Here is a 21846-nt window from a genome sequence, read left to right on the forward strand (position 1 = left end):
ATCTGGCAGCCTCTGGCTGTTGAGTCCTGTCCTAGAAACTAGAGGAACTATCTGAGAAGCACCAGATGCTGAGGGGAGCAAGGGCCCAGGAGGTGAGGGACGAGAGGCGGTGGAGCGCGGGAGCACGCCCAGGTGGGGCCAGGAGAGGGGCGGGCCTGTTGCTGGGGGAACCGGCTTCCGGGGAGGGGACAGCCGTGAGGGGCGGACCGGCACCGGGAGGCGGAGGCGTGGGAGACGGGGGCATCTGTGAGCCGAGGCGGGGCGCTCCAGGCTTTTTGTCGGTGGGTTCGACATTCCCCCTTTGCCCTTGGACATTCTTTTCTTCAAAGCCCCTCACGGTCTCCTGGCCCCTAGCAGGGTTTTGACCCAGCCACTCCCCTCGGGCGCGGGGGTGCGCAGCCCGCAGTGGAGCTGGGCAACTCGTGCCCCCGCGACTCGGGTGGAGGGAGCAGCGCCCCGGGCTTCGAGACTGAGTGAATTCATCGAGAGCTGCAGGGAGGGGAGGGGGGGGTTCCGAGCCCATCCTCTGGCCCGCGCAGCACAGGCCCCGCCGAGCCGGGTGGGCGGAGGGAGAGGGTGAGGCCCAGATGCTAGTCGGCGGAAGGAGGGCGGGGAAGGAAATGGGGCTGGCACCCACCTGAAGGGATGTTTCGTGCTTCTGGGCCCCGAAGGTCACAGGTCAGTCTCTGCGTCTCGCCGAAGAATTTGTCGAGCCCTGAATCACCAGCTTGTCACCTGGTTTCACGGGCGGGAAGGCCGCATTCACTGAAGACATCTTGGTCGAGGAAATTGGAGGGGGGGGGCGGGGGAGACTATGACAACACCTAGAAATGGACCCGATGGATTTTCAGCCTGTGTGACAAACACACACAAGGGAAAGCGTGCAGTAAGAGCCAGTGGAATATTGGCGATGGTTTTATAAAGAAAAACATTCCAAGAGGCTCGTTAGAGGAGAGGAGTTGGGAGAAAATCAAGCTGAAATTAAAATGAATTTAATTCAAGAGCTGGCATCTGAGACACAACCAAAGTAAAACCTTTTTTTATTTAAAATGTTAGGAACCAAAAAAAAAAAAAGTTGGGAGGGAAAATTTTGCATTAACTACTTCAGATTATCCTGTAGTTCTTTTAAAGAATAACAGTTTATCCAATAGAGGTGATTTTTAAATTTTACCCCAAAAGGAATTTTGCTGTATTTATCATGGGATGCTATTACAATAGTTCACCTGCCTTAAAGATCAAGTTGTAACTTTCTAAGGGATATTAGAGAGAGTTTTACTTGAAGATGTGATGGAGGAAAATAATTCAGTAAGCTGAAAATATATAGCTAAAATTCTCTCACTTAAGAACCACTAATAGTTGTTAATGTCATATAATATCAAAAAGAGAAAGGAAATGAGATTTCTTTGTGAAGTAACAAACTGTCAAGCAACGTCTGTTTTGATGGACCTCATTTTAAAGAAGAATATGACCCCTAAAATTACTTTAGGTAATTACTTTAGAAATTTACTTACCTTTTACTTTGGACTAGCTGCCACTACCACTTTCACACACCAGGCATTGGGACATGCTCTTTCCTCAATCTAGAATGCCTAAATTTCAGATTTGTATTTTCTCCTTCCAATTTGCTTGTGGAAAAGTCTAAAGACAAGTGTCTCATACTTTTAGATTGTATTAATCCTAATTCGTCTAGATACTCTCCCACCCCCAAATGTAAATGCTGGCAGTTTTGCAAAGGTCAATTTCTTCATCCTGACTGGATGAGTTTACCTCAGGAATTCTGTAGAATTTCTTATGATTGGTTCCATAGGACTAAAACAAACTCATTCTTCAACAGTCAGCTGGCTACACCCAAAGGAATTTGGGGGACAGGGGATACAATTCAGTCCATGGCAATAAGCACACTACCAGGAAATACAGCAAAAAATATTTGTGACATGATAGTTAACAAATATTTTTAACATCTTAAATTGAGAATACCTATATTTAAAAGTCACACATCAGATTTAACAATAATTAACAATACACCAGATTTTAAGTCCTGTCATACCGATGACTAGGAAATGAGCTGAACAATGGCATAGTTTTTTGTGTAATAGGAACAAATAATTTCTACATATACACATAACATTGCACTAATTTTAGATTTATTTAGAAAAAACTTGACTGGGATGGCGTGGAGAGGAGTGGGGAAGCCTTAATGCATTTGGCTATTAATGAGTATAACAAAAATTTTCTGAGTGCAATGGAGCTCAAGTGGTGCTCTTTGGGTGGAATACAGAAACTTTAGTATTTGAGTTATTACCATTGTTGTAGTGCTTTAGCTTTTGTTTATTTCTTTCATCTGTTTCTCACCCTAGTTACTCTTCACTAGTTTAGACATGAATGAAAGCAACGAAGAATGTATGAAAAAGATTAGCAGTGTGAATCTTGACAAACTTATAAATGACTTCTCACAGATAGAAAAGGTATGTAAAGATATAAAACAGATGTAGCATAAAAGGAAAAGTGAAACATTTTGCCAGTGAAAGGAGTTGGGGAAAAAAGAAAAATGTACCAAAAAATAGACAAGGTAAAGATAATGGAAATACATTTGGCTAAGCCCTTTCTCATTTTTAAAATCCATATTTAAAATGTATTTCATTTTGGATGATTTGTACTAAAACATCCTAATGGTTCTGGAACAAGGAAACAGTTGATATACTTTGGCTAAAGTTAAAGGGAAAATACATACTTAAATGTTCAAAATGTCTATAAACCCAGGAATGTTTTAGTAAGAATTTAAATAGACTCAATCCTCAATGTCTTACCATTATGACTAACTTTTTTTTTCTTTTTTACTTTTTCCTATTCTGTTTCTTTTTCCTTCTCTTTTGCCTAGAAACAGATCCATTTGAAGTTTCCCCCCCCCAGCCCCACCCCACCAACTCTGGATGAATTACATGATAGTCCAAACCCACAAGCATATATTAGGTGTTTTCCCTCTCGTCTGCTCTGGAGAGGAATAGGAATTAGCTGTTGAGAAGATACAAGTAGATAAATGAAAGATTTGGAGAGTGGGTTTGTGAAGCAAAGGTGGAAAGGGGAATAATACCTACCTCTATTTTCTCTCCTTATCATTCTTCTCTCTTCCTTCTTTTCCTCTGCACAGTGTAGTATGGCCATAATAAAAAAAATACCATGATGATGGGTATTTTGAGGTAACATGAACTTTTTTAAAATGATGAACTTGAGTTTTCTTAACCAAGAACTCTTACTGAAATAACAGAGAAGAGAGAAAGAAATAATAAGCACTGTTGGTGGGAGAGGAATTGGTACAAACTTTTTGGAGCTTAGTCAGAAATATCTAACATATCCTTAAGTATTTTAAATAAGAAATATTAATTTTTTGACGCAATAATGGTATTGTGATTGTATTGAGAATTTTATCTCTTAGAGATACATATAGGTGGTGAGATGAAATAATATATGTCAAGGAGTTGCTTTAAGATAAATTCAGAAGCAGATAGAATAGGGAAGTGGGTGGAGATATAGATGATACAATGCATTGATGATTTTTGAAGCTGTTCCAAGGGTATATGGCAGCTATTATACTATGCACAAAGATACGTTCATTTATTGTTTGTAACAGCAAAAAAGTGGAAACATGAATTCTTCTCAATAGGGAGACTAGTTAAGTAAATTACAATATACTCAGAAATGAAACTCAATGGAGCTCTTAAAAAGAATGAAGTAGACCTATATTGCTTATATGACATCATCTCTAAGATAACAGTTCTAAGTAGAACATCCAAGGTGCAGAACAGAGTATAATATCCTTATCTATAGTTGTATAGTCATAAAATATCTTGGAAATATATGTAAGGAATTGTTAACCATCGGACTAAGGGTTCAATAGTTGGAAAGAGGGAGATTCAAATTAGGTCATATTTTTGATTTTCATAACTCTTTGTAACGGTTAGTCTGTTTTAATTTTTTGCCATGTTACTTTTAAAATTAAAAATAAATTAGGAAGTTGACTTACATAAAGTATATGCCAGACTTAATTATTAGACTTTTAGGTATTAAGTGGTTTGTATTTTCATTAGTCTTCATATCATTAGGTTAAAAAAATTAAAATAGCAACATTGCTTTGGTAATAATATATATTATTTTTTCTGCAGAAAATGATAGAAACCAGTGGAAAGAATAATATACTGGATATGCAGTTGGAAAAAGCTAACTATTTGTTAAAAGTAATGCAAACAAAGGAGGTCTCAATTAAAGAAGGTTAGTTCTTTGCTGTCTGAAGAAATACTAATTCTAATGAGAGTACTCTTTGGTACAGCAGTGATTAATATTATACCATACGTTTGTAAAATATTTTAAATTCACATAGAGCTTTCTGGGCCATTATTTCATTTTATCCTTACTATAGCCCTGATAGACAGATAGGTTTGGTATTACTAAGCCACCCCAGTAATGAAGAAACCTAGGATGAAAGAAGTTAGCCTGTCTGAGGCCACTAAACTAAGAAATGGCAAATTCAAGGCTCAATCCAGGCCTTCAAAACCATGGGAAAAAGTAACAATTGAATTCCTGCCTCACAATTATACTCAAAAGAAATTTCAGGTGGGTCAAAAATTTTAGTGCCAAGCTCTCCCCTTACTTCTGGGACAATCAGGACACGTGTACCTCTCAGCTCCCAGCAGCCAGCTATCCTCCCAGCTGTGGCCCCGCTCTTGGTCTACCCTTTTTTGCCCACCTGCTGGCCTGCCGAGAGCCTGAGAGCCTGGGTTCTTTGCAGGGCAAGGTGCTGCTCTTTGAGAATGTCCCCTTGCTTTGAGGCACAGTGGTCTGGGACTACACACAGATAAATGAGCTTCAGCTGCACCTCTAGCCTCAAGGCCTGGTAGTGCTTGGCTTCCCTGTGCAACAAGTTCAGGGCATCTGGAGAAATCAAGAGAGCCTGAATTCCCTCAAGTTCACCTAGAAGTTTGAGAAGTTCCTGGGGTCCCCTGACAGTGTTCCTGTGCCTGACACTGAAACCCTGCTGTCCTTGGGCCCAGCTGTGCCTTAGGTACCCCTGCTGCTTGGGAGTCACAGTGCTGTCCTCTGGCAGAGGGTGGGAGGTGGGAGGGGAGAGGGATCCATCCATGATGGGAGTTTTCTCTAAATTTTCGTGGAAGAATGCCTGATGTTTAGAAATGGTCCCCAGAATGGGCACTGATCCTTTTCATTCCAGCCACCCTTTTCCCAGACCAACACTCCTCACTAATAAAGTGCCCTACGTCGGGAGGGAAAAGAAACAACAACAAAAAAAGCACATATACAGATATTTCCTTGCTGTGTCAACTAAGAGGGCCTAAAAACAACAAGGCAGTAGCAACAAGAACCCAGATCTTGGTTTCTAATAGTATTTTACAATACAAGGAACCAGGGCTCCTTAGAGAAATGGCTGATTCTAGGACTGGGGCAGGAAATATATTAAGATGGGCCTGAAGCATCTTGCAGTACCAGAAAGCAGGAAAATGCTAAAAAAGATAAAACACTCCACAATGATGGGGGTGTGTTAAAAGGATACAAGAGCCAACTGAAAGAGTTCTCAATGGCAAAGCTGGAACAATTTGGCCAACAAACTAAATAAAGTAATATTGGGTTGTAACCCAAAGTATGTAATAAATATCAATGAGCCCATACTGATAAGAACAGATAAATAAGGGAGAAGAGACATCTTTTCTGCAGAATTCCAAGTAACTTATGTAAGTGATTTTCCCTCAAGGAGGTAAATCATAATGCCCCACTCATGAAGTGTGGGCTGTGTATAGTGACTTTCTTCCCTGTATGAAATATACAGTATGGAAAACAGGGTGGTGGAGAGTAACAGTACAGTGGAGAAATCTGACATGTGCCACTTAAGGCAAGCGATCAAGGTCAACTTGATGTCATGTTGATAGTATGTACCTTTGATATGGTGTGATGAAAATAGCACTTCACCTCTGTGATCTTCCCCCCAAAACCCATAATCCCATCTAATCATGAGGTAAGCATCAGACAAATACCCATAAAGGGACATTCTACAAAATACCTAACCAGCACTCTGCCAAACTGTCGAGGTCATCAAAAACAAGAAAACTCTGAGAAACTATCACAGTTAAGAGGACCCTAAGTGGCCATGATGAGTAAATGTAATGTGGTATTGCGAATGGGATCCTGGCATAGAAAAAGAAAAGGTAAAAACTATGAAAACCTGAATAGAGCATAGATTTTTGTTAATAATGTATCGGTATTGGTTCATTAATTGTAACAAACATACCATACTAATGTTAGATGTAATAGGGGAAACTGGGTGTAGGATATTTGGCAATTTTCTATAATACCTTCCTGATTTTTCTATACATATAAAACTATACTAAAAAATAAAGGTGAAAAAAATTAAACCACAGAAAAAAATAGAAGAGAATATAGGGTTTTGTGGGGGGCTTGTGTGTTTGTTTTTTAGTACGGAGAAGGCCTTTCCAAATGTGACATTCATCAATAGAAATCTGATTAAATAAATAAAGGCATATTTATTTAATGAGATACTAAGCAGCTGATGAAAAGAACAAAGTGTCTCAATATGATACAGAATAATCTCCAAGGTACATTAAATGAAAACAGCAGTGTTCACTACAGCTTGCTATCATTTTTATAAAAATATCTTTAAATACACAGAACACCCTCTCCCTTATACATTTGTGTATCTCTGGAAAGATAAACAGCATCAGCATCCTGGTAACACCGCTTGCTTTGGGGGAAGGGAAACTGATTAGTCTGGGGGCAGAGATTGGAGAGAGAATTATTTTTCACAATATTATTGTGTTTCATGTGTATTTATTACTTGAAAAAAAATAATTAAATACTTTTAAAAAATGCAGCTCTACTTCGTCTCAATCTAATGACCTTTTCACTGGATAATACACAGCAGAAGTAAAAGAACTAGTGGAATAACAGCTTATAGAGCCAAGTGTGTACTAATTCATGTAGAGAGGAAGAACAAACTACATATATGATTGGATTTGTTCAATAATAAAGAACAAAACCATGATATTTGATACTAGATAAAGTATTTTTCTACATTTGATACTAGATAAAGAATTTCTGTACCAGCTCAAGATGATAATACTATTAGTATTGAGGGCCAAGTGCTAAAAAAAAAAAAAAAATCCTTTTCATACATAATTATATTCAACATTTCCAAGTGCTTTGTGAAATAGATGTTAATGTTCAAATTGCTAGTTAATGATAGAGTCTAAATTTGAGCTCAAAATAACCATTTACTAAATTATACAGTATAAGAAGTAGCTTAATATTCTGAACTCTAACTTTTAAGAAGAATTGGATAGGATAGTATTCATTGTAAAATCCAACAGAAATGATGTGGGTAAAGGTTTGCAAAGAGAATGAAAAGCCATTATTCTAAAATAATGAATGGTATTTTACCTTATGAACAGTCTTTTATTGAGCCAGTTTCCTTTGGGGGGAAAAAGTGTTGAGAGAGCCACCTCGTGTTCATATTTTGAAAATACACATTTAAAAAAAAACAGTATATACTTTCAGTTTCTGGGCTCTGTTTTCAATTTGTTGATTATAGCTGGCCCTTGAACAACACAGGGTTGAACTGCATGAATCCACTTATATGCACATGCTTTTTCATAAATACAGTGCAATACTGGAAAGGTATTTTCTCTCGTGATTTTTCTGATAACATTTTCTTTTCCCTAACTTACTTTATTGTAAGAATATAGGCTATAATACATAATATGTGTTGATGCACTTTATGTTATCAGTAAGGTTCTAGCCAACCATCAGCTATTAGTAAAGATTTTGAACTTTTTTTTTAAAGTAAACTCTACATCCAATGTGGGGCTCAAACTCACAACCCTGAGATCAAGAGTCACATGCTCTACAAACTGAGCCAGCCAGGTGCCCCAGTAGTTAAGTTTTTAAGAGTCAAAAGTTACACTCAGATTTTCAACCGCACAGGAGCCAGCACTATTAACCCCCATGTTACTCAAGGGTCAACGGTACTGAGAGCTTCAGCTACCGTATTTCATGAATTGCTGGATTTATTCCTCTAAAAGGCACAAAGAGGAGTGATGGCAGAGTCTGTGCCGCCTTAATTTTTTTAAAGATATTAAGTAATCTCTACACTCATGGCAGGGCTCACACAACCCTGAGATCAAAAGTTGCGTGCTCCACTGACTGAGCCAGGCCGGCGCCCCCTTAGTTTTCTACTTATAGCAGCTAACATAGCACATATGAAGTAGGCGATGTCCAAGGTGATTTAACCACCATTCTCTCACTGGGGCATCCTAAAAGAGAAAAAATGGAGGATGGTGGGACCTTTGAGTGGGTGGTGGGGATGGCAGAGGGGACACACAGAGGAGTGAAAAACCACAATAGTAGAACCTTATATCTGCATAAAGCTTTTAACTTCTACAAAATACTTTCATTAGTTGAAGAAAGTACATGGAGACTCAGTGCAGGACCTCTAACTGAAAGGCAAAGTTTTGCATTCTCCCCTCTCGGTATTGGCTCTTTCCTTTAGTCAATAAATAAAAAGACTATTGAACACCTATGAAATAGTCACCATATTAGGTGCAAGAAATATCAAAATTAATAAGATATGATCTTTACCTGAAAGAGTTCACCATCTAGTGGGAGAAGCCGCAAATAACTAAAATGAAATGTGGAGAATGGAGAGAAGATATATATACAAACTGTTGAGAGGCAGAGGAGAGAACAAAAACAATGTTGAATATGTGTGAGTAAATTTAGAAAGTACTGTTTTCTCCTTTGGTTGTCAGAACAGTCATATATATGAGAATAGTCTCGTATGTGAGGGAGGACGGGAATTACCCATACTTTTATTTTGCAGACGGAGAATATAAAGTTCGAATAGGTTAAGTAGCTTGCCCAGGGTGTCATAGCTAGAGAGTGAGAAAGAGGAAACTATTCTAGTCCCTTAGACCAGGTTTCATGGTTTCATCAGCATATCCTGTAATTCCTGAGGAAGTATTGAATAGCAGATTACTAGCAGGATTTGAAATGGGGGAAAATCTATGTTTAAGTCCATACCTTCCATTTACTAACTCTGGAATCCTGGGCAAGTAACCAAACCTCTACGGATGACTGCCTCCCTTTGTAAAATCAGTCTAATAATATGAAACTCTCGGTATCATTTTGAATACCAATTGGGGTAATGTTTATAATGCACTTAGTGTAATGCCTGGCAGAATGAACATTCAATAAATGGTATTATTATTATACCTAGATATCTTTTTACTATTAGATACAAATATGGTATTTAATATTTAACCATCAAAACAGATGCCCAGCTAGAATGGAAGCCAGTCAGTATGTCATATTAGTGCACACTGGCTGACTATCCATCTTGGACCTCTGAAACTGGATGAAAGAGAATAAGATCCAATATTTATTAGCACATAAAGGTGAAATTGTCCTTAAACTTCACAAGTTTTAATATTTTAAAAATATTAAGTTATTCTTTTGTGAAGTTTTCCTCACTATATATTTAGCTAGTGTAATTGTAGCCTTTAACTAGTGCAACCTGTGCTCCCTAACCTTCTAGTAAAAATTCAATAGCAATAACCATCAGACAGAGTCTTTCTCTGATTCTGTTCCTGCCTTCTTTCCAGGGCCTCCAACCTACTCATATTACTCTAGTAGAGGCTCCTGAGCTGGTCTTCTTTGTGGTAGTGAAGTAGTTAAGTCATAGGCTGTGTTGCTGAACTGCTGGGGTTCAGGTTGTAGCTCTACCACTTACTAGTTATAAGTGTGACCTTGGGCAATTTACCAAACTTCTGTGTGTCGGTTTCCTCATATGTCAAATGAGGCAACTACTAGGACCTACCTCATAGGGTTAGGAGGGCTAACTTACTCAATATTTGCAAAGCACTTAGAATAGCAAAAATGTTATTTTCAGACCAGAGCTTTTCCACTTACCCCTTTCTTTCTTCGGTTTACTATAATATTGCCTATTGATCAATCACTCAGCAAATATTTATGGAGTGCCTGGTATGGGTCACAACTATTCTAAGTACTAGGGAGAAATGGTGAACAAACAGAAAATAGTCCCTGATATCCTGGAGCTTACAGCCACGTGGACTGCTTGAATTACAGAAGTTTCCATCTCTGTTGCTACTCACCAAAGGTTTAGCTATTGCTAGCTATAACCAAGAGTATAATGAAACTTTTATTTACATGACAGGGCATAAATGCTTGCAATGAAGGCCCAGACATGTCCAAGTGCACCTTCCTTCTAGGGCCAATATTGCTAAAGCACACGGAGTGGGGGATACCTCCTATGCTGAATTTATTGTGCATAGAAAACTCATGACCAAATCCCAGAATGCATTTGACTTAAAGGGTAAATAAAAAGTACTTATTATATTATTTACTTTGCGATAGCTTGTTGCTTTATTAAGATCTCATAATTGTCAATTAAGTATTTTATTTCTTAAGTCTTTCAACTTTGAGAGAATAGTTCCAAAATGAAAGCAAGTAACTTTCAAATAAATGTCTTTCATATTTTAGAATGTGCTACTCTTCATAATGTGATAAAAGGGCTACAACAGACCATTGAATTTCAACATGATTTGAAAGGTGAGTTAGAAAAAAATCTTCAAAAATACGTTCTATTTGACTATCTTTAAAAATAGAGTTTTTACATCATTGACAGTAAGTTTCTTTTAATCTGGTCTTGTTAAATTCATCAGCTAATGGCAAGGCTCCTCTCTACCAAATCCTACTTCCCTAAATTATTATGAAATAAGAAATGCCACCCTGAGCAGGACAATTCAATCTTATTCTGACAGGGACATCAGAGGGGGCTGTTTTGTAATCAGTCATAATAATTCTCTTTATTATTTTCAAAAGTTTAGAAACATTTTTATTCTTAGGAGTACTAAAGCAAAGACCTTGTGTTCAGTTTTGAAGGGTAGCTACTTACTAGTGTTACATGATGAATATACTATTCAAACTGCAGTGATGGTTTGCTATTTAATTTTCATCATAAATGAGGCTGTGTTTGTGTAAATGAAGCCAGCATCTTCACCTTACCTTATTTTTGCTGGTCATGCTAACCCAATGTGCCTGTTCGTTGACAAAATGGACAAAACAACCAAGTGTTTTGTCCTGTTCTGATTTAGCTACAGTGCAGTGTTTATGGGATTTTCCTCTGCTATTTTGGAGATTAGATAAAATTGCCTTCAAAGTCCCTCCCAATATAAAACACATCAAACAAGAATTTTTCGTTTTAGTCCTCTATTTTTAATCATAAAGAAAGTACTTTACATACGGAGGTGAAGCATAATGATGTCACACACCATTTGTTTTGGCATGTTATTCCTTATTGTCTTTATAATGTTCTAATGAGATTTATCTTTAAGAATTGCTATTAGTTCTTACTCCCCCCTCATTGTTTTACCTTAAAATATTTCCTCAAGTGTTGATGAAACAAATATTAAAATTGTATTAAAAGATTTCACACTTACACTGTCAAACAGCATCTGCAGTACAGAGAGGATTCATTTTCCTATCAATACACCACTAAAAGCTGTTCTGGAGATCAAGAAGGGTAATAGATGGGGAAGAACACCATCTCCAATGCCTTTTCTTTTGGCTTAGTCCTGCAGACTTCTGATCCCCGTATGTCCTATAGATTTTCACTTTTCTTGGCTCTAGCAGTCTCCTCACTTGTTTCAGTGTTTGAATCCCATCCCACACCTGGTTTAGGCTTTCGTTTTCCCATCTCATTGCTGATGGTTCAAAACAATTTTTCCCTTCTCTGTCTAAATATACCTAACTGCATTTAAAAAATTGTGAATGTTCATAATCCTTACAGGCCTCTTATCCTAGGATTCGAATGATATTTAATTTAACTCTTCCCAGAATTTTGTTCAAATAAAACATCTACCAGAAATTAAAGTTACTCTGAAGTCCCAGAAAGTTAATGTTTAATATATTCATTACTGAATTGTTATTTTTTGTGAAAAAATATCAAATATTGACCAATGGTCAAGGATACAATCTTTTCACAGATATAATATTCTCTCTTTGAATTAATATGTGTTTGGAGTTTAGAGCATGGACATGGGTCCTTAGAGTATGATTCATCACAATATATCAAATGATAAGGATTTTTCCTATATTATATTTCTCTATATTATCCTATATGCTAGTTTAGGAGGACCCCTATAATTCATTGTATGAAAGATAGTGTCATTCTGCCATAACTTATGGTTAGTTATTACCAGGACAAAAAAATAAGATTCAGAGATTTTTGTTCATTAGAAGAGAATTCATGGGGCACCTGGGTGGCTCAGTCACTTAAGCGTCTGCCTTTGGCTCAGGTCATGATCCCAGGGTCCTGGGACCCAGCCCTGCATCGGGCTCCCTGCTCAGTGGGGAGCCTGCTTCTCCCTCTCCCTCTGCCTAAGCTCCCCCTGCTTGTGCTCTCTCTCTGTCAAATAAATAAAATCTTAAAAAAAAAGAATTCAGGAATTTGAGTTCTTAAACACATGGGCAGGGCGTCATGGAGAAGAGAGACACATGAAATCAGCTGCAAGCACAGAGCATCTCTAAAATCAGTAGAATTCACGCTTATTTTTGCCGATTATCTCTAGATAATTTCTTGCAATTTAATATTGCCTTTTTTTTCCTGTCTGAACTGCACTTGAATAATTTGAATTTATTTAGGCCCTTATACTCCATCAGGGTAGGTTTCCAGAAAGACATTGTTATGTATAATTCAACTTTACTATACAAAATCGATCATAACCAAAATGATTAATCAAAATGAATCACTGCTCAGAATGTTTTTAAAAGGACAATAGCACATGGTTGAGTGCTATTCTATAGAAGAATTATTTGAGAAAGTAAGCTAATCAATGATTAGTTTATTCCTAAAGAAAAAAGTATTGCTCAAATTAAAAGTAGTTAGAAAAATGTAGAAATGCTTCTTTCAACATACAATAATTTATCATGTTAGCCTCTAGTATATCCTTGGAAAAAATGCTACATTTATATAAGTACATTCTATCTGGGGAAATGATTTGCTTTGAGTATATACTTCAGAATCTTCATTATTTAAAAATTGTCTCCTTCCAAAGAGGTTTGCTAAAGGCACATTAAAAGAAAGCTAAGAACAAAACCCATAAACACGGCCAACCACAAAATTTGCAGGGCCCCAAGCAAAAATGAAAATGTGGGGCCCAATGTGCAAAAGGTGGTGGAAAAAGTAACACTAAGGTTTCTAAGATATAAAGCTTTTTTTTTCTTCTGTGGTCTCTCTCAACTTGCCAGGGTTTTGTACTTTCTGTTAATGTTGCTCTAAGTTAAAAAAGAATAAAAAAATTTAATTAGGAACATAAATACTACCATTCATCTTTATAATGTGCAAGCCAGTTTTAAATTCAAAGATACACAATTAATACACAAAAGTACACAATAGGGGCGCCTGGATGGCTCAGTCGGTTAAGCGTCTGTCTTCAGCTCAGGTCATGATCTCAGGGTCCTGGGATGGAGCCCCATGTCGGGCTTCCTGCTCAACGGGGAGCCTGCCTCTCCCTCTCTTCTCTGCTTGTGCTCTCTGTCACTATCTCTGTCTCTGTCTCTCTCTCAAATAAATAAATAAAATCTTTTTTAAAAGTACACAGTTAATACTTCATTGCTTGTACATGCATATCTGTTTCATTCTTACCACAACAGTGAAAATGCTGCACAAAACTATCTAAACCATTTATTATTCATTTTACTTCTTGATACCTGCACATTCTACCAATACTCTCTTCCTTCACTTCCTGATGAACAAAGGACTAAAAGGAAAAGGAACTGTGAATTTTCTTATCCTTCTCTTTTTTTTATGTCATCCTTTTTAGCATAATTAGATGGTTAATAGAGGAAAATAACAGAATTGAGGAAGGATAGGATAGCGTTGCCTGGTCATTCATGTTTCTTAGATGCTATTGCTTTCTTTCTGCCTTTGAAGCAAGTTCTAGTACAAAAGAAAATAAGGACCCTTGCTTACTTAGTTGTAGATGGAACGTGTTTACCTTGTACTTGTACCTTTGAGTTTTGCTGAGCTAACAGGCATCCTACGTCCACCAGAATTCTGTGCTCATGGGGCATTGCAAATGCTATGTATGAATATAGTGGCAAAGAGCAGTGGACGTGGATGTTGCTCTTACCTTTGCTCACATGCGTGCTCTATTGTCCCACTGGAATTTACTTAAAAATGTAAGTTCAAAGACAAAATTGTTAAGAATGTCAGGACATTGCTGGCAGAATGTTAGAGCAAAGATAGCCTTCTGAGTGCAGGGTCCCATGCAGCTGCACAGATCGCACACCCATAATGCTATTCCTGCCCATGATGAATAAGAGAGTTAGGTTAGGCTTCTGATCAAAGTATTTTCCTAAGGGGTAGTTGCTTCAATATACCACAAAAGTTAACTCTAAATCTTCTAGAAACCAAGGCAAAACAAAATAAGACAAAGAACAAGTTGCACAGTTAGTAACTATCAATTTCCGATTTAAAAAAATAATAATAAAATAAGAACATTCAGTTAATTAAAAGACAAAAACTTTTCCAGGATCTGAGTAAATGTTGCTGGAGAACAGTTCCAGTTTAAATCAACACAGCCTTTATTCAGGCAACAATGTAAGAAACTTTAATGTAAAAATATCTAGCTCATTATGGAATGAAATTATTACAAAGCTAAACAATCATAAATGATATAAAAAAACCCAACTCACTGTAATTGTATAATTAATAAAAAGACAGTGTACTCTTAAGGACCTCCCAGTTCAATACCAAAAGAGAATAACTAAATTTAGAAAAATATATCACAAAATTATTAGAGTCTAAGAGAATAAAATTAATTTTGCCTAGGCTAGAGAAAGATTACTTGCCAAATATCAGGACCAGGTGGGTTCTACAATGATGCAAAATGCTATTTGAATTTACAAATACTCCAACCAGAGCAGCAAGAGCCTTGCACCTTAAGGAAGTAGCCAAAGTGGGAATCTGTGTTTGAAAATCTAATTTGGGGCACCTGGGTGCCTCAGTTGGTTGTCTGTCTTCGGCTTGGGTCGTAATCCCAGAGTCCTGGGATTGAGCCCCTCATTGGGCTCCCTGCTCAGTGGAGAGCTTCCTTCTCCCTCTGCCCTTCACCCTGCTTGTGCTCTCTCCCTCTCACTCTCTCTCTCTCTCAAAAAAATAAAATCTTTAAAAAAAAAAAGAGAGAGAGAGAGAAGAACATCTAACATAGCCTCTGGTAGGATGATGAAAAACAACAGTGCCAACAATAATCATGTTGTTTGTACTAAAAATGAAAGCCAACATAGAGCCAACAAAGTGTAATGTAAAGTATTAAGGAAGTGAGCTATTTCTTCCGTAAGTGGCTTTGGTTCACAGATGAGTTATGTGGTTCTAGTTAGCATAATTATAGATGTGCCTAAGTCAGATAATATGCAAGTAGTTCAACATTTACATGGGTTGATCAGGTTTCTGGCAGAGGGAAGATTTCTCATCATTACAATGTCAGTGTTCCTCAAGTTTATATACACATTTAATGCCATTTTAATTAAAATTCTAAATTGGGGATGGGGGAGATTGTATAAAATAATCCTCAAGCTCATTTGACAGAAGAAACAAGAAAACTGAAAAATAAGAAGAATGTGAAGAAGGGGATTTGTTACCAGGTAACAACATGTCCTGAAACTGCTGTAATGAAATCAATATGGTATTGGCATAAAAATGGAAAACTACATCCCCAGAAAGAGTAGAGAACTAGATTCTAGAAGCAGGCCCCAATATTTGTTAATGTAATATATGACACAATAAATATTTCAATTTATTGGAAAATGAATGGCATTTTAACATATGGCGCTAGCACGACTAGCTTTCCATCTGGAAGAAAAGAAAGTTGGACTCTTTCCCACCACATTAAAAATAAATTCCAGATGGATAAAGCTGCAGTGTAAAAAAGAACAATAAAAACTTTAAAGAAAATTCAGGATATAACATTCACTGTAGGCAGGATACAACCTAGAGCTGTTTGCTGTCTTCTTAACCAATCTGGAAACCTCAGATACTATATAAAGAAAAAAAAAAAGACCGAGCTGACTTTCTTAACAACACACAACAGAAGTACAAACAACAGAGGTGCCTGGGTGGCTCAGTCAGTTAAGCCTCCAGCTCTTGGTTTCAGCTCAGGTCATGATCTCAGGGTCTTGAGATCAAGCCCACCATCAGGCTCTGCCCTCAGCATGGAGTCTGCCTGAATTTCTCTTGATCTCTCCCTCTGCCCCTCTTTCTGCTCTCTCTCTAAAATAAATTTTTTAAAAAAGTACAAACAACAACAACAATAAAACAACTTTACAAGTTATTTTGTCTCTCAAAAGTAAAAAAAAAAAAAAGTAATTTATTTGAAAAATTGTTTTCAAATACCAATGTAGGTTTTTTAAAAATTTTTATTTAAATTCAATTTAGATAACATGTATTGTATTATTAGTTTCAGGGATAGAATTTAGTGTTTCATCACTTGCATATAACACCCAGTGCTCATTACATCAAGTGCCCTCCTTAATGCCCATCACCCAATTACCCCATCCCCCCACCTCCCCTCCAGCAACCCTTAGTTTGTTTCCTTCAGTTGAGAGTCTCTTATGATTTGCCTCCCTCTCTGTTTTCATCTTATTTTATTTTTCCTTTCCTTCCCCTGTGTAGTTTATATCTACAATATACAACAAGCTCTACAAATTGACCAGCAGGGATAAACAGAATTTTTAAACGGGTAAAAGATATGAATAAAATTATGGAAATGTGTATGTGTATCCATATGTATGATCCAGAGGTCAAGTGCAAGGGGAAAAACGGATAAGAAAACACAATTACACCACAGGTGTGGGAGTGGGAAAACGAAGGAGAAAAAAAGAGAGAGAGGAAGGTGGCAGAAAGAAAATGAAAGAGCAGGGAAGAGTGTCCTAAAAGTAGTTCAGCATGTATGATATGATCCTATTTACAGAAAATTATGAAAAATGTATGTAGATATATGCATAGAAAAATTGCAGATTTGAAGGAAAGTCCATTTTTAGGAAATGTTTTTTGCAAAGTAATATATATAGCACAATTTTATATTGGTAAAAATAAATAAAACCAGTACAAATGCATGTTTATAAATAATTATATAAGCTGGGAGAAAAGTAGGGAAGAAATACAGATCAGGCTGCTAACACTGATAACCGGTGAAGTAAGTGGTCAGGGAAGGTGTGTAGAGATGATGAACTTCCCTTTACAGATACTTCATTACAAAGACAAGAAAGGATGCTCTTATAAATTAGAAAACATCAAATACCTTTACTTTCATCTTTCAGTAATGGATGCTTCAGCATTTCCAATAGATACATGAGGTATTAGTTGCCTAGTTAGCACAATGTTTTTTAGGCAGTTCCCAGCCCTTAATTATTGTGACAAAAAAACAAACAAAAAACCTTAAAGTTGAAAATAATACAAAACTGAATAGCAGAAAGTAGAACTCCTTTATTATAATAGAGATCAAAATCCTCTAAAATCTCCAGTTTCCTAATTCTAAAATACATACATTCTACTAACAAGACACATTTCACCACTATCGGGTTACATGACTATTAACTGTGTCCTCATGGTCTGAAAATCCAGTTGGAATGAGAGGGGGGCAGGGAGAAATGTATCTGAAGTCATTTGTTCTAAAGGCAGTAGTGTATTTTATAGGTAAGTATTTTAGTTAAAAATATTTTCAAAAATTTTTGGTGCTTTTCGTTCAAGGAAACATCAGTTTTCCAACAAAATTTTTGTAAAACTGAAGCTACCATCAAGATTAAGCTCTTCATTTTTAAATATGACCCTTTGATATATAACTTTCCTCTCTGTCTGATCTCAACCTTTAAAAGCACACTGATTTTAGATTTTTACTGTCATTGTAATATTATGATTTAATGGATATTCATGTTACTCATCATCTTCCCCTGTAAACATAGTTCTGGGTTTTCCCCTTCTGCCCCAAATACTTCTATTCTCCCAATTACCAGGACTCCAACTTTGCGGTTACTGTTTACTCTTTCTCCCCAACAATATCGATTTTGCCCACAAAACACATATTCATAACCTCTTACCCATGCTTCTGCAATAGTTTCATATGTGGACTCCATTTCTAAGGTCTCCTCTCAACATTACTATACTACAAGACAAACCTTCCTAAAGCATTGTTAGATGTCAAAAATCTTTAATGATTTGTTATTGCTGTGACTAGTTTTTGATTATATTAAGATTGTAGGAGGAAAGTGTAATTGGATATTGAGTGGGACTTGTCCTATTAATCTGAAAATGGTAACTAGGGCCCAAGATTTTTTAAAAAAATTAAGCTAACTATTTCTACATTCTAGAGAGAGCTGCTAATATGTTATCAAAAAATTAGGGTAGTTAAGGAGGGCATGTGATGTGATGAGAATTGGGTGTTATATGCAACTGATGAATTATTAAACACTACATCTGAAAATAATGGTGTACTATGTGTTGGCTAATTGAATATTGAATTTAAATTTTTAAAAAGTTAGGGTGAACCCAGACTCTATTATATTAGCCCAAATAAAAAGCAAAAAACTCACACAATTTGAAGAGACAGAACAGGAGTCTGTCATGCAGACACAGGTCATGCAGACATGACAGTGATGTTGGAATTATCAGACTAGGAATTTAAAAACAACTATAATTAACATGCTAAGTACTGTAATGGATCAAGTAGACAGCATGCAAGAACATGTTGGCAATATAAGTAAGAGAGATGGAAATCCTAAGAAAGAAACAAAAAGAATGCTAGAGATCAAAACACTGTAACAGAAATGAAGAATACTTTGGTAGGCTTATTACTACAACAAAGTGGGATTTATCTCAAGTACGCAAGACTGGTTCAACATTCAAAAATCCATTAATTTAATCCAGAACACCAACAGACTGAGAAGATGATCATATTCGTAGGTGCAGAAAAACTATTTGACAAAATCCAACACCCATTCATGATTTAAAAAAAAAAATCTCTGTAAACTAGGAATAGAGGAAATGTACACGACTTGATTTTAAAAAATCTATAAAAGCCTACAGCTAAACCATACTTAGTGGTAAGAAATTAAAGGCTTCCCAATAAGATCAGGAATGAGGCAAAGATAGCCTCTCTCACCACTCTTTTTCAATGTTGAACCAGAAGTTCTAGTTAATGCAATAAGACAAGAAGAGGAAATAAAAGGTATACAGATTGGGAAGGAAGATATAGAACTGTCTTTGTTCATAGATGACATGATCATCCATGTAGAAAATCCAAAAGATTTGGGGGGAAAAAAAAGAAAAACCTGGAACTAATAATCAATTATAGCAAGGCTGCAATATATAAGGTTCATATACAAAAGTCAATTGCTTTCTCATATACCAGCAATGAACAAGTGAAATTTGAAATTAAAAACACAATATCATTTACATTGACAGCCCCAAAATGAAATATTTAGGTATACATATAACAAAATATGTACAAGATCTATATAAGGAAGACTACAAAACTCTGATGAAGTAAATCAAAAAAGAACTAAATAAATGGAGAAAGAGTCCATGTTCATGGATAGGAAGACTCAATATTGTCAAGATGTCAGTTTTTCCCAACTTGATCTATAAATTCAGTGTGATCCAAATCAAAATTCTGGCAGGTTATTTGTGGATATCGACAAACTAATTCTAAATAATACAGAACTGGAATTATTGTTACCCAGGTCTAGTGTCTGATTCAGCTTTGTCACTGGTCCCAGCTAATCACTGAACTCAAGCCCTGGCCTCTGTTTCACAATGGTTTTGAATTATAGTTTTGGTGCCATGCCTACTCCTGGCCTAATATTTGCTTTGAGTACCTTTTATGTCTGGCTTCAGTGCGGATCCTGACTCTGTTTTGAACCCTCATCACACAGTGATTCAGAATGGGCTCTTTTCTGGTCTAAGTATACCTCCTTTTCCTTAAAACACCTAGAAGTTAACAAGAATGAGTACAGAAAACTGTCAAGCACTGCTCCTTCTTCATCATCCTTTGTCAGGAGATGGCTTTTGGTTATATATAAATAGATGCCGACTAAGATAGGTCTGAAACAGGAGGACCAGTTAAAGATGCAAAACCATATTTTAATACATTTTATTTCATTTTTTTCTTATTTAAGTTTTACATAAAAAGACATTAAGTAAATATAACTATGCTCTCGATAATATTGTTATAGGATAAAAACTTCCTCCCTTTTTAGCTTACATATCTAGCTTAGAATATCACTTATCTTCTCTTTTGGGAGTGGTTTTATTTCCCTTATCCATTCTGTAATACCAATTAAACAATCCTCAAATATGGATCAATCCAACCATACACCTGCTTACTTATAATGCTACAGTTACTGAACTGGTAAAAAAAATCATACATTACAGACCCATATTAATTTATAAATCTCAGTTTCAATTATAGCCTTCATTTATCCTCACTTTTCAAACTTTTCACTCTTCAAACCCCCAACTTTAAATCTGTTTCTTTCTCTTTCAACTTATTTTATTTTCTATTTCACGGAAAAAAATGAAAGCTGTCAGACATAAACTACCTCGTTCTTTTTTATAGATTTTTATTTATTTGAGAGAGAGAAAGAGAACATGAGCTGGGGGGAGGAGCAGAGGGAGAAGCAGGGAGCTGAGCAGGGAGCCCCATGTTCCCAGTCTATCTGGGGATTCCAGGATCATGATCTGAGCGGAAGGCAGACGCTTAACGACTAAGCCACCCAGGCGCCCCAGAAACTACCTCATTCTTATCATCTACCACTTCTTCCCACTTCACCTTTCCAAATATATATATACCTGGACATATCCTTACTACCTTCCTCCTTCACCTAAAAAAAGAGAAAAAAAGAAAATCCTTCCAGTCCAAAGTTAATTCCTCCACGTGGGTTTAACTCTTGTCTCTCTTCTGGGGTATCGCGTCTTCAGTTGTCCCTTCTGTTCTGTTTATCATTTCTCTCTTTCTGCTGTCATTCCTCTCAGCATTTGAACAACTCAGATCTCTCCCATCTCTTCAACAAACAAGAAAACAATGTTTCCTTGACTTTGGATTTATTCCCTGCAATTGCTCTCACTCTTTCCCTTTACAATCAAACCTCAAGGGAACAGTCTGTACTCTATCCATTTCCTCATCGTCACGTAGTCTTCAACTAAGCAATTGGGCGTTTCCCAAAGGTTTCAGATTTGAAGTGCTTTCACTTGATCTTTTTATTGCATTTATTGCCACTGATTATGACCCCTTACCCTCTTTTTTTTGTGTGTTTTTTTTAACTTTTCACATACTGTCATTTTTTAAGATTTTATTTATTTCTGTCTCAGATTTTATTTATTTCTGTCTCAGAGAGAGAGAGAGAGCACAAGTAGGCAGAGCGGCAGGCAGATACCCTCTCTCCTGTGTCTCTGGACACTTCTCAGTCTCCTTTACAGGATACTCTCCTTTGGCCACTTCTAAATGTTTCTCAGCCTACCAGAAATATTCCCTGGATATCTCAAGCAATCAAATTTAGCATGGTGAAGACCTACACTCATCATTTCACTCCTAAAAGTCTTCCTCCTTTAATTTTTCCGAAACCGATGAACATTTTTCAATTACCCAAACAAATTACCCAACCTACGAAGCAAGCGTTCCCCTTTCTTTTTTGCCTCTGCTATCCGGTCAGTCTCCTGGTAATCTTACCATCTTACTATCTAAATAATTATCTTCA

At 36.8% G+C, this 21846-nt stretch overlaps 1 protein-coding gene across 1 annotated transcript in view; it reads left to right on the plus strand.

Moving 5' to 3' along the window:
- The first annotated feature begins 204 nt into the window (after window positions 1–204).
- Window positions 205–21846, plus strand: part of CCDC152 (coiled-coil domain containing 152) — a 30761-nt gene continuing 9119 nt past the window's right edge. Inside the window, exons 1-4 of the mRNA XM_026506897.4 lie at window positions 205–281; window positions 2358–2465; window positions 4161–4266; window positions 10576–10644. Coding sequence (XP_026362682.1) covers window positions 2379–2465; window positions 4161–4266; window positions 10576–10644 — 262 coding nt within the window. The 5' untranslated portion in view covers window positions 205–281; window positions 2358–2378. The remainder of the gene's footprint in view (window positions 282–2357; window positions 2466–4160; window positions 4267–10575; window positions 10645–21846) is intronic.

The sequence above is a fragment of the Ursus arctos genome, unplaced genomic scaffold (genome assembly GCF_023065955.2).
Source record: "Ursus arctos isolate Adak ecotype North America unplaced genomic scaffold, UrsArc2.0 scaffold_15, whole genome shotgun sequence".
Taxonomy (NCBI): Eukaryota; Metazoa; Chordata; class Mammalia; order Carnivora; family Ursidae; genus Ursus; species Ursus arctos.